The sequence below is a fragment of the Phyllostomus discolor genome, chromosome 9, assembly GCF_004126475.2.
Source record: "Phyllostomus discolor isolate MPI-MPIP mPhyDis1 chromosome 9, mPhyDis1.pri.v3, whole genome shotgun sequence".
Lineage (NCBI taxonomy): Eukaryota > Metazoa > Chordata > Mammalia > Chiroptera > Phyllostomidae > Phyllostomus > Phyllostomus discolor.
In genome coordinates, this window is record NC_040911.2 from 89,901,724 (window position 1) to 89,915,414 (window position 13,691).

The 13,691-nt window shown below is 53.6% G+C and overlaps 1 protein-coding gene across 1 annotated transcript in view; it reads left to right on the forward strand.

Moving 5' to 3' along the window:
• PPP1R16B (protein phosphatase 1 regulatory subunit 16B) overlaps positions 1–13,691 on the forward strand; it is an 89,317-nt gene that overhangs the window by 68,391 nt on the left and 7,235 nt on the right. Inside the window, exons 3-8 of the mRNA XM_028524601.2 lie at positions 3,182–3,252; positions 7,114–7,259; positions 9,238–9,341; positions 10,866–10,990; positions 12,252–12,377; positions 12,915–12,990. Coding sequence (XP_028380402.1) covers positions 3,182–3,252; positions 7,114–7,259; positions 9,238–9,341; positions 10,866–10,990; positions 12,252–12,377; positions 12,915–12,990 — 648 coding nt within the window. The remainder of the gene's footprint in view (positions 1–3,181; positions 3,253–7,113; positions 7,260–9,237; positions 9,342–10,865; positions 10,991–12,251; positions 12,378–12,914; positions 12,991–13,691) is intronic.

A 13,691-nucleotide genomic window follows, 5' to 3' on the forward strand; every position in this document is an offset into this window, starting at 1 on the left:
GGCCCTGCCTGGCCCAGATTCCAGCCAGATTGCCAGGGAGGTGTGGGCAGAGCGGCAGGGTTGGCGCCAGGAGCGGCAATGCACAGGAGGAGGGCGGGAACCGCCTCTTTGCCGTCACCATGGGGCCTTGCCTGTATGGAGGGCTTGGAGACATAGACGGGCTCCCTGGGGTCCTTGAGTCAGCAGCTGCTCAGAGCCCCCTGGAGAGAGACGGCGTCTGTCTTTCATGATCGCTTGGAGAGCTTTGAGAAATGCAACACGTCAGTGGTTATGTTCCCAGCTCCCAGCGCACGGCGGGATCCCGCAGGAGCTCAGTGGTTGTGCTTTATGTTTATTTCTACAAGGAATGATAGGGGTGGCTCTCCGGTGTTGTCTTACTTTATCCTCATAGCAGCCTCACAAAGGAGGCGCGGCTGTGACCCCATCTCACAGAGGAGGACACTGAGGCGCAGAGAGGAGGAATAATTTGCCTGAAGCCACAGCTAAACAAATGCTTGCGGACAGACGGGTCACTCTGGCAAACGGATGGCCAGGCTTGTGGGCAGGGAGCAGACCTGAGTGTGGACAGTGAGCAGAAGTGGTAGCTGGGCCTGGCTGGAGGGGAATGCCTGCCCCCTCTCTGTGCTCCCTGAGACTCAGGCGACCCCTCAGGCCCTGCCAAGCCAGGTTTCTCTCCTGAGCAAGGTGCTCGGAGAGCAAGAGATGATCTTGAAGAGGCGGGGAGACAGGGCCGCTGGGCGCTGTTGAGCAGGCCGTGCAGTGCACAACGCCAGAACCAGCCAGCTATTCACACGGCGACTGCACAGGTTCCCTGGAGTTAGGCAAGGTGGTCACCCTGCGTCCCATGCAGGACCCACAGGACCAGGGTCTGCAAACCTTGTTGGTACAGGGCCAGGGAGTAGACATTTCAGGCTGTGTGGGTCACAGGTCTCTGCCGTAGCTACTCAGCTCCGCTGCCGTGGGCTGACGGCGGTCGTGGGCCATACGTAAATGAATGCGTGCGGATGCGTCCCAATAACACTTAATTTACAGACACAGGCTGCCTGCCAGATCGGGCCCATGGGCCAAAGACTGACGACCCCTGTGAAGGCCACAGAAGATTTTGAACTTCATCTAAGAGCAACATGGAGCCACAAGAGGGTTTTAAGCAGAGAATGAGAGGGAACAGATTTATACTTAATATGGCCCTACAAGATATGACTATGCCCCACCCCCACCCCGGGCAACATTTCTTCTGTCCTCTTTCTCATTCCCTAAGCCCTTCTATCGGGTGGAGGCTTGGCCTGGGACCTGAGGGCCTCTGATGCTTAAGACGAAGGGGACATTGCCTTCCATTCTCCGGTCACCCCTGTCCCCAGCACAGCTCTCAGCACAGGTCTGGCCACTCAGCAGGGCCCCAGCCATGCTGGTTCCCCTTCCCGGCCTCGGGGGCAGAGCGGGGCCACTCCGTGCCCATCATCCTGGGCTCTGAAGTCTGAGGGTCCGATTTCCTCCCCTTGGCCACGTGGGACTGTGAGCTGCACTTCCCTGACCCTCTGTCTCTTCTCCTTAAGGGGAATAATTACGGATGAGAATCCATGGCAGAGAATGGCTCTGCCTTGACCTGGGTGCATAGGAATGGCTCAGTGAGAAGACACTGTTGACAGAAGGATCATTTTCCTTGCTGAACCCTCGAGGCAGAGAGCCTGGTTGTGCCCTGGGTGGCAGGTCTTTGCCGGGGAGCTGTGTCCAGAGACGGGCTCTGAGCTAGAGCAGAAGTAGAACCACTGAAAGGACCGTGGCTTGTGAGTAGTAAGGGCTCCTTAGAGACGGAGTGAGCTGTCCCACCTCTTGGACTGAAAATAACTGCCCTGCGTTGGAGTAATTACATATCTTGGTTTCCCACTCAGCATGGAGGACACCCCAATAATTACTGTGCACACAAGTCGCTTTTGGCAGCTGAAGCTTAATTTCTGCCTCAAAGAGTATGTTCTGGACAGACAGGAAGCCTGGACAGACCTGCCCCCGTGGGATTTGAACCCTTGTTCATGTGAATAGAACCTTCCCGGACAGGGATGTAATGGCCACTTCTACTCTCCAAAGACCATTGCACCCTCCCAGGCCCACAGACAGGCCGGGCCTTGGCGATCCGTGGCTTTGCCATAATCTCTTTTCATGGCGCTTAGGCTGGGACCAGCTACCAGGTGACCCACAGCTCCGCAGAAGGGAACCATGGGCTATGCTGCTTATCACAGACCCGAGCCACCAGAGGGTGGCTTGCTTGGCCTAGAGAGGGAGACTCTGTGTCCAGAGACTGTGCCCTAGGGCTGAGCTAGGGGGCTGCTGATGAGGTCAGGGTCCTGGAAGGGGTGTTGAGGACTTACTGTGCACCAGGCCGTAGGGAAAGAGCAGTAAGTGCTGTCACGGTCCTGCCCTCTCGGAGCCTAGCGTCCTGTGGCAGACAGAACCAAAGCCCATAATTACCCAATTAGTTCCATGATTGTAGTTGTGATGAGGCTGTGCCTGAGGTGCCCAGGAGCGGTGGGCATGTCTAACAGGGGGTGCACCCTCATCTGGGGAATTCGACCTGAGACCTGAAGGATGTGGGGTGAGGCAGCTGCGTGTGGGTGTGTATGCATGTGTGTGCATGAACGTGCTAAAAATGGATGCATAGATGAGGATGGATGGATGGATGGTGGATGGGTGATGAATGAGCTGATGACTTCCAGGCAGTGGGAACAGACTATGCAAAGGCTCAGAGGCCAGGGGAGGTATGGTAACTCTGTAGCTGACTAAAGACCACTGTGGAAGGTATGTTTGGAGTTTACGAAATGAGACTGGAGAGGTGGGTAGGTAGGAGCACTGTGCAGAGCTGAGCAGGCTGGGCACGGCCCTGCCCCAAGGGTGCCAGTCTTACAGACCACGGTGTGAGTGGTACCCACTGGAATTATGCAAGATGGGGACTGCAGGCAGGGATAAACCCACGGTGAGGGTGTTCGACTCTGTTCCTAGAGTGATGGGGAGCCATGGAAGGGCTCTAGCAGTTGGTGGTGGGGCTAATGTTTATAATGGCCCCAAGTGGTATAAACAAACAACATCCTTGTGTCAGGACCTGGGGAGAGGAGGTCTTCCCTGCACCCACCCTGCCCACCTGCACACCTGACGTGTGACGGGACGCTCACTCCTGTCCTCTCTGTTGCAGTGCGCTACTTTCTGAAGAACAAGGTCAGCCCTGATTTGTGCAACGAGGATGGACTCACAGCCCTACACCAGGTAAGGCTGGGCTGACGGGAGTCCCCACTCCCCTGCTCCCCAGCTGGGCAGGTCCCCCATCTTCCTGCTTTTGCCTGCCCAGCACCCTCAGGGAGGTTGGAGGGAAGGGGAGCCGCAGCTGTCCCGTCTGAAAGGCTCTTGTCGGCTTTGGAGATGTGTGTGTCTGTCACAAACACACCCACAGAGCCCCCGTGCACGCGCACACAGCGTACACACAGCCTCCGAGGACAGGGAGCCTTTGTCCATTGCCTCCTCACTGCCCAGCATGGGGTCTGGCAAACAAAGCAAGTTTGTCTGGAGCTTGACAGTTTACGAAGCACATTTGTTCACAGCCACCGTGGCATCCATCCATCCATTCTGCTGACAACAGTGATTGACAGAGGGGCTATGTGACCTGTTTAAGGTCACACAGTCACGGACTCTAGCCGTGAGCCATGTGCTAGCACAGCAAATACTCTTTCTAGGGCAGTGGGGTGGGTTCAGCCCCCCTGATTGGCTGTCATCTCTCCCCTGTATGCTGCATCCGCCTCCTAACCGGTCCCCAGCACTTGGTGGGCCCTGCCGTGATCCCTTCTCCATGCGGCAGCCACGGGGATGCTGAAGCCAAAAATCTGGTGTCACTCAGAGCACTCTGGTGGCATGGCCCACCAGATGGGCCCCACGGGGTCTGCCCTGACGAGCCTCCATGCTTCCTGGCTCCTCCCCGAGCTCCAGCCAAATGGCTCTCTGGTTGCTGGCCCGCACTCTGCAGACTCCTTCCACACGTTCCCATGTGTGCTGATTAGCCACCGTCGACAGCAAGAGCCCGAGAGCTATGCTGTTCCACACATGTCCTTTTCTCCCGGGCTCCCCTCTCATCCATCAGTGTGGTCACTTGGTGCTGGCCCTCCCACCCAGACTCTGAGCCGCACGGGGCAGAGCCCATGTCTCCTGCTCAGGGGTGTATCCCGGCATCCTTCCCTAGGCAGGCATGCAGTGGGGGCTTGATGTGTGCGTGCCGACCTAATGAACGAACACACGGAAGCCCTTCTGTGCCCTGGCCCAGGTGTCTGAGCAGGTGGGAGGCCAGGCGGCCAGGAGCCTGGGTCGGTGAGAGCCACTCCGTCTCCCTCCCCGAGGGCAGGAAGGGGTGAGGAGTGATGGGCCACTGCCCTGCCCCTGAGCCCCAGGGGCTGGTCCCCACCCTCAGCCCGCAGCCCTCTGGCTCCCTCTCAGCTTCTCCTCCTGCCCTTTCCAGGGTGCACAAGTTCCAGCTGTGTGACCTTGGGCAAGTTGCTTAAGCTCTCTGTGCCTCACTTTCCTCGTCTGTAATGAGGAATAGTAACTCCCTGTCTCACTGGGTTGTTACGACACTTAAGCGAATTCACAGAAAAACCCCGTGAGCATCACTTGATACTGGATAGATATTAGATATTATTAAAATTTGTTCCAGGTCTATTTCTGTGTCAGGGCACTTCGCTTATGTGAGGCGTGGGCTGCTTCTCACAACAGCTTTCTGAAGCGTGACCCCAGTTCAGAGCGCAGGACACTGAGGCGCAGCACCATGTAGCTCTGCAATGGCATGTCCCGTGTGCCCGCAGTGTCCAGTGTGGTGGCCGGCAGCCACAGTGGCTCTCGAGCCCTCGACGTGTTCTGAGGAGGACACGAGGCGAGGCCTGGGCAAGGGTCAGCGAGGTGCACGGCCCCAGCAATGACGCAGAAAGCGTCAGCTCTTCTTACGGATGAGGCGGCGTGTTAGCGTCAGCACCACTGTTGCCGGGGCTGTCATCTCCATCATCGTTGTCATTGTCACTATTGCTCCAGTGTGCCTAAGGAGCACGTTAAGAAGAGCTTCCTGTGCCTGCGGAGGGGGGTGCGTTTGCTCCTCTTGGCGACAGGGAGCCTTCACTTGGCAACTGAGAGCAGCCTGTGTGATTAAGGAGGAGACTCTCCCCGGAAGGGGAGCAGCAGGGAGGTGGTGGTGGGTGGGGGGGAGCGATCAGGCCTCAGCCAGGGCAGGGGGGTGGGGCATCAGTGGGAGGGGATCCACACCCGGTGGTAGACTGGACATGGGAAGTGAGGGGGTGCAGGAGTCATCCAACTCCCAGGTGCCATTTCCCACCTTGGGGACTGCAGGAAGGGTGGCCTGCCCTCTCCACCATGCACCCGAGAGCTATACTGCACCCCTGAGCCCAGCCCCCAACCCAGCCCTTGCTCAGACCTGGTCTCCCAGGTGCAGCCTATCACAAGACTGCAATTCTGGGTGCACAATCCTCTCCCCTTTCAACCTGAGGCTCCCTCCCCCATCCTCATGTTTTCTATAGCCCCTGAGGGTGGGATCTCCGGCCCTCCTACCCCCATCCCCTAGGGCCCAGGGCTCCCCTGACTCATCTCCCAGTGACTTCCAGCCTGGGGATCTGGCCTTTCCCCTCTGCTTCATTCAGCCGCCTCTGGCGCTCTCTGTAGGCCGTCCCTTGCTACTGCAGGCTTCTCCCCACCGTCTGAGGCATCACCCCAGCTTCTTGGGTCACCTGAACTCCACTGTCGGGAGAGATGCCCGCAGACCCAGCCAATCCCAGACTGGCTAGCGGAACCTGGGTCTCTGGCACCACCTGTGCAAGCGACTCTTCCTTTCCCTACGTGTTCTGGGGCTGAGCCCCGGCTCCAGTGGGGGTGGGGCTGGGGCTGCGGTGCTGCACTGTCCCCTTCCCCATCCCCACACCCACCTGGGGCCGCGGGCTCCCGCAAGTGCCCCTCTCATTCTGGGGCATCCAGTCACTCCTCCCCGTGCCTGGTGCCTGCTGTCACTTCTGTAAGCCAGGCCGCCATCCTCTCTCACCTGGGCGACATCAACGTTACTCCCAACCGTCTCTCTTCTTTCCAAAGGAGCTGCTGCACTTGCAATCTGTTCTCCACACGCAGCCAGAGGAGGGATTTAAAAGCACAAATCTGGCTGTGCTGTGCCTCCCAGGGTAACTCCGCACCGTCTCCCACTGCACTGACGGTCAAGCCCTTGTCTGGATGGGCAGTGCTGGGCGTAGTCCGCCTGACCTTCCTCCAGCCCCTGCCTTCCTTCTCTGTCCTCGCCTCTCCCTGCCCATCCCCCTGGCTTGAGGCCTCTCTGTCCCCTTGGATTCTTTCATCCTCTGTCCCTGGAGTTGGGGGCTCCTGTGGGTGTTGGACCCCTGAATCTGTGTGGGGGCTGCAGGTTCCTGGCCTTCCCTCTCGCTGCCAGCTGACCCACGTGTGGGCAGGCAGGTGCCCAAACATGGCTGCCTCCTTGGAAGGACTGTCTCAGGACTCCAGCCCCCACCCCCAGCCCCAGCCTTCATGCAGAGCTGGGTTCTCAACGGGGCAGGTTGGTTACTAGGGGTTTCCCCAAGAACTGAACTCCTGAGTCAGAAATTTCTAAGTCAGAAGTTACAAACTATGATTGATCTAGGGCTACACTGCTGGCAAGGGGAACCCCATATCTCCCCAGCTCCCCCCGCCTGCTGCTCCAGCTGAGCAGCCCTGCTTGAATCTGTTGGTTATCCTAAGTTAGCGTTCTCCATACAATTTCATTTGAAGAAAGCCTTCTTGGAATTAAAAAGTTTTAAAGCCTCATTCAAAAATTTGTCTCATTCCACCAACACTTTCAAAGCATTTTATAGCTGCCTTTACAAAAACAATATTTTTATCCTGTACGTTATTAACTTACAAGGAAGAAGGCTCAGATAGGTTAAGTGACCTGCTCAAGATCACACAGCATATAAATACTGGAGCTGAATTCAATCTCAGGCTCTACTGTCCCTTCTTGTGGCCTCTCCAAGGGAACTGGGTATGTCCCCACCTGGACCCTGGGCCTTGCCTGGAGCTGACCCCCCTGTGTTCCCATTACAGTGCTGCATCGACAACTTTGAGGAAATTGTCAAGCTGCTCCTTTCCCACGGTGCGAACGTGAATGCCAAGGACAACGAGCTGTGGACGCCCCTGCACGCCGCGGCCACCTGCGGCCACATCAACCTGGTGAAAATCCTCGTTCAGTAGTACGTGCCCTCTCTTCCCCAGGAACAGCCTCGCCCCTGCCTTCGGTTTTTTCCAAGTGCTTTTTTTGTTTTCATCTCTTTTTTTCTTCCTCTTTTCCCCCCTCTTTTTGTCCCTTTCTCCGTCTCCCGGTGCCTGTCCCTTTCTCTTTCTCCCTGCATCCCGTCTTCATCGCTGCCTCTTTCTTGGCCTTTGCCTCTCTCCTCATCTTCCCTCAGTTCCCCTTTCTCCCTCTCCATCTCTGCGTCCTTCATCCTTTTCTCTCCATCCCCGTCTCTCCTTCACTCTTGGTCTCTCTCTGTCTTTTTCACTCAGTCTCTCGCTCTCCCTTCATTCTCTCCCCCGCCCCCACTTTTCTTGCAGTAAAATGCACCCAACATGAAATGTATCACCTTAACCATTTTTAAGTGCGCAGTTCAGCGGCTGTAAGTACATTTCCATCCTTGTGCAAACATCACCGCCATCTGTTTCTAGAACTCATCTGCCGAAACCGAAACTCTGTTCCCATTAACAGTAACTCTCCATTCCTGCCCTCCCCCTCCCCTGGTAACCACCATTCCACTCTCTGTCTCTGTGGTTTCGGCTACTTTAGGCACCTCATCTAAGTGGAATTGCATAGTGTTTGTCTTTCTGTGACTGGTTTTATCTCACTTAGCATAATGTCCTCAAGGTTCACTGTGTAGTGACATATGTCAGGGTTTCTTTCCTTTTTAAAGCTGAATAATATTGCATTGAATACGGACATACCACATTTTTCTTATCCTTTCATCCGCCAATGGATGATGCTTGGTGGCTTCTGCGTTTTTAGCTATTGCGAATAATGCTGCTTAGAACGTGTTTCAAGTTCCTGCTTTCCGTTCTTTTGAGTGTGTACCCAGAAGTGGAATTGCTCGATCATAGGTATTTCTATTTTTAGGGGGTTTTTTTTGAGGAATTGCCTTACTTTTTTTCACAGTCACTGTACCATTTTACATTCTCACCAAGAGTACACAAGAGTTCCAATTTCCTCACATCCCCACAACCACTTGCTTTCTGGTTTTTTTTTTCTCGTAGCCATCGTAATGGATGTGAGGTGGTATCGTATTGCAGTTTTGATTTGCATTTCCCTAATAATCAGTGATGCTGAGCATCATTTCATGTGCTTATTGGCCATTTGTATATGTTTGGAAAAATATAGAGTCTTTTGCCGATTTTGGAATGGGGTTGTTTTTCTTTGTTGTTGTTGCTGAATTTTAGTTTTCTCTATATTCTGGATATTAATCCCTTATCACATATATAATTTGCAAATGTTTCCTCCCATTCTGTAGGTTGTCCTTTTACTCTGTTGATAGTGTCTTTTGATGCACAAAATTTTAAAATTTTCATGGAGCCTATTTTATCTATTTTTTCTCTTTTTGCCTGTGTTATATCCAAGAAATCATTGCCAAATCCAATGTTGTGAGGCTTTTGCCCTATATTTCTAAGAGTTTTATAGTTTCAGTTCTTACATTAAGATCTTGATCCTTTTTGAGTGAGTTTTTTTAATATGGTGTTAGGTAAGGATCTAGCTTCATTCTTTTGCATCATTTCCAGTTTTTCCAGCACCATTCTTTCCTATCCTTGTCAAAATCCTTACATCGTGTATGTGAGGGGCTCTCTATTCTTTCTAGGTTCCGTATTTTATTCCTATGGGCCTTTATGTCAGTGCCATACCGTTCTGATTACTGTAGCTTTGTAGTAAGTTTTGAAATCAGGAAGTGTCAGTTCTCCATTTTTGGTCGTCTTTTTCAAGGTTTTTTTTTTGGCGGGGGGATGTGGTACTATTTGAGGTTCTTGAGAGTCCAAGAACCCTGAAGTCACTGTCCATGTTGGGGCACACTTTGGTGGCATTGTGGGTGCTGGGCACACTGTGGGGTTTGTGGATGAGAGACTGGAGGGCAAAGGTAGCCAGACAGACCCTAGTCACTCCTACCTGGCCCTCACCCTGCCCTTTCTCTGCAGTGGGGCCGACTTGCTTGCTGTCAACGCCGATGGGAACATGCCATACGATCTCTGTGAGGATGAGCCCACCCTGGATGTCATCGAGACGTGCATGGCATACCAGGGTAAGAGCATGGCACCTGCCATACAGTGGGCTCGGGGCAGCGTTGCTGTGAGCATCTCTTACGCACCTGCCTGCCTCCTGCTCAGTGCTCAGGAAATGGGATGGGTCCCCATTATTACCATCGTGTGATTAACAAGATGACGACATGCGCTGTGCAGGAGGGAGGTATTGTTCTCCTCTGTGTCACATCCACACGCGGGCGGCCTCAGCTGGCCTTGCTCTCTTCGTCAGCTGTGACAATTCAATAAACATTCACAATAAAGATGTGTTCCCATTTCGGAAAATTATAAAAAGTCAGAACCATTCGCGGGTGCCTGCCAGGCACCACGCTGGCTGCCAGAGGCTGGAATAAACAAGATGTGGGCTGTTCTCAGCCACGAACGACCTTCAGAAAGGAACCAAGTGTAGCCATCAGAGAGACCTGCGCCCTGCCCCCATCACCCAGCACACGGACTCTGAAGCTCCTCCTCAGGGAGAAATCTCAAACCCAGACCCCCGACTGCAGCCGTAGGTCCTACCCAGGGCCCTGCCCTGCGGTTCCCCTCGGATCCCAGCAGTAACCGCGGAGTTGCTGTGTCCTTTCCCCCACGCCCAGGTTTTAACACTTCACCCTCTGCAGAGGCTCTTAGCAGTTTTTACGCTAGTCTTGTGAATCTATGGACCCCTTCTCAGAGTAATATTTCTAAATATGGTTATCAGACTCATAGGATTATAAAGGAAACCAACTCTATTAAAATACAGCTACCAGAACAGTTTTAAACGTGTCATATACAAACTATTACTTCATGAAGCGGTAAGATGATACGATATGCTAATACCTAGTTTTGGTTGGTGCGAATGTCAGGGCACGGCTAATTCTGCTGCGGGCCTGAAGTGTCTGTCTGGGCCCCTCCACCTCAATTCATTTAGCACTCAATTTTACAGTTGTGAATATGCGAAACACAGAGTTTATTCTTGTGTTTTTATTTACTAATGATGGTGTTACATTCCATGCGGGCAACTGAAAACCTACTTTTGCCCACCCCTGTATATTCACTAACTCAGTCATTTCCTGTAACAAAAATTCCCTGCACCTTGTGCCAGGTGCTATACAAACCGTCGCGGGCCAGATGAGGGATCCTGACAAGGAGACCCTGGTCCAATAGGGCGGGATCAGGAGAGGGTAGCTGGGGAGGCAGGTGAGCCAGGCTGGACCTAGAGGATGAGACAGAGCCAGCCATTTGCGTGGTGCGAGGGGGTATGTGGATGGCAGGGGTTTCCATGTAGAAGCACAGCACACGTAACAGTAGGTGATATCATCACAGTGCCCACTGGGTGCCGGGCAAGAGCGGCCTTTGTTCTGTGGGCCAGCACATGGTGTTGGTGTTTACGGGGCCTGGAGCACAATGACCTGTGGGCATGTCTGTCCACCCCGTTGACTGGCAGGCCCTCGGGACCAGGAGCCTTGCCCTCCCCTAGCCGTGTCTCCTCCCCGCAACTTGGGACCTGGCCTGGGGTGCTGACCGAACTCCTCCCCCGACTGCAGGCATCACTCAAGAGAAAATCAACGAGATGCGGGTGGCTCCCGAGCAGCAGATGATTTCGGACATCCACTGCATGATCGCAGCCGGCCAGGACCTTGACTGGATCGACGCCCAGGGGGCCACGCTGGTGAGGACACGGGCCGGAATGACGACCAGCTAGAGCTGCAGTGGGCCAGCACGTGGTGGGGGCCCCACCTCTGCATGGGGGCGTCTCTCTCCTCCCAGCCAGTCTTCTGCTGGCTTCCGTGGACTCTTTCTTACCTCTGTCTCCCACCTTGGCTGGGCAGTTGGTTTCTCTTTGCCTCACTTCAGTCTTTTATCCATTCGCCCAGTGCACTTTGCAAGCACTAAGGGGTCTCTAAGAATGTTAGTCACTTCCGGGGTGTCCACCATGTGCTGAGTACTTTATGCTTTTTCTGGGAGATTGAGCACATGGGGCAACTAAGGTCTGCAAGGTGCCATCTGCCATCGGAGGCCTTGGATGGTGTCAGGCAGAAGGGCTGGGGCCTTAGCACGAGGCGTTCCCTCACTGGATGTGTTGGTTGCTATTGCACATAACAAACTATCCCAAAACTATCATCATAAATATAAGATGAGGTATTTATTATCGCACACAGTTTCTGTGGGCCAGGGAATCGGGGATAGTTTGGCTGAGAGGTGGTGGCTTGGGGGTCGTTTATGAGGTCACAGTGAAGATGTCAGCCAGGGCTGCTGTCACCTGAAGCCTTGACTGGGGCCGGAAGATCCACTTCCAAGGTGGCTGGCAAATTGATGCTGGCTCTTCGCAGGAGGCCTCAGCTTCTTGCCTCCTTGGGACCTGCCTCTCTTTAAGGCTACTTGAGTGTCCTCACAAGATGTCTGCCTGCTCTAGAGTGGTTGATCCAAGAGAGTGAAAGGTGGAAACAGCAATGCCTTTTATGACCTAGCCTCAGAAATCACATGCTGCCCCTTTACAATATCCTATTCGTTAGAAACGAGTTACTCAATCTGGTCCACATTCAAGGGGCAATTAAACTCCATCTTTTAAGGGAATACATGTCAATGAATTTATAGACACATTTTAAAACCACCCTGCTGGACCCCTGAGGCCGCTTCCACAGGCTCAGGGTGTATAGTAGGGACTCTGTAAATGCCGCTGCCTTAGTTAACCACAGGAGCTCTAAGACCAGCCACAGGAGAGAAGGGCTCACCTCTTTGCCTTATCTCTCAGGTCTGTACTACGGATGCAATCATTCTCTGCAATGTGGCTGATGTTTCCACCTCATTCTGTTCCATTCTACATGCCCCCAAATGATCTGAGACTTGGGTTAGGGAGGGGGCTACCCCACCTCCAAACCTGGGACTGGCCTCCCAGGGGAGGGCGTGCTCACTTCTTTCCTCTCCTTCAGCTGCACATAGCTGGCGCCAATGGATACCTACGAGCAGCCGAGCTCCTCCTGGACCATGGGGTGCGCGTGGACGTGAAGGACTGGGATGGCTGGGAGCCCCTGCACGCGGCTGCCTTCTGGGGACAGGTAGTTTGCACCCACAGGGCTGTGGGCAGGGCTGGCACAGGATCAACCTGCTGTCCTTTGGCCTGGCAGTTGGTTGGGAAGAACACAAGACCCCCTCACGGTGTTGACTGCAGCCAGTATGTGGGATGTGAAAAGACCTGGGGAGTTTGCAAAAACATTTGACAAGCTGTATTTTAGTTGGGTAACAATCAAGTTTTCCAAGTGAGAACACTCCCAGAGTTTCTGCTTTGAGTGGTTTCTCCCTCTGTTTCCCGGATACAAAATGCTGATAGCAACGGCTGCAGCCTTTCCATAGACACCTGACAGCTCTAGAGTTACGACTGACCCTTTTTCCTCCGTCCCTTGGGCCAGGCACACTGGAGGAGGGGTCTGTCCATTGCATCCCAGGATTCCTGGCCTCAGGGTTCGAAGCCTTCCCTGGGAATCAACTTTGCCCCACTATTGGGTCACATGCTAAGAGGCCTTGGGTGCTCTCTTCACCTCCTAGGCCTTCTGCACCCTGGGCAGTGGGAACATGGGCTTCTTCCTGTGTTTCAGATGCAAATGGCAGAGCTATTGGTGTCCCATGGGGCCAGTCTCAGTGCCAGGACATCCATGGATGAAATGCCAATAGGTAAGTCCAGCACAACACCTGGTCCACGATAGGATCTTGTCAATTTTTCAATGGGTAGAAGGATACATGGATGAATATATGGTGAGGATGGGTGCTGGATTGGTGTGTAGATGGACGAATGATGAATGAATGAATAAATTCATGGACTACAGATTAGTGGATAAGTGAACAGGCAGATGATGGACAAGTGGGATGGATGGGTAATGTATGGACAAGTGGATGAATGTGTGGATGGAATAGGAAATATGGGTGGATGGATGGATAAGAGGAGGGGTAAAGAACAAACCTACGGAAGGATGACTAGGTCACTGAAGAGCTAGATAGATGAAAGAAAGCATTAGGTGGGTAGAGTGGGTGGGGATATATGATTTCAGCATCTTTGCTTGGGCTTCATGGTATCTGCTTGTTTCTGTTGATACTTCCTATGTCAGTGATGAGTTGAGGAGTCCCACCGGAAACTATCAAAGGTGTATGACTCCTTCAGTCATAGCTGGGAACCTTAGGAGCTGTGACTGCATGGAACCTGGGTTTCCTGTTCTTATTCTCCTCTGAGGATTCGGTTGTAGCCCAGGAAATAAGGGTGGCATTGTTTTCATCTCTCCCTGCATGCCCCAAAGGATGCTGGGAGTTTTCAGTCAGTTAGGAGGGCAGCCCCTCTGGTGTGGAGGGCTCTCAGGGGGCGGGGGTCACAGGACCCTGTG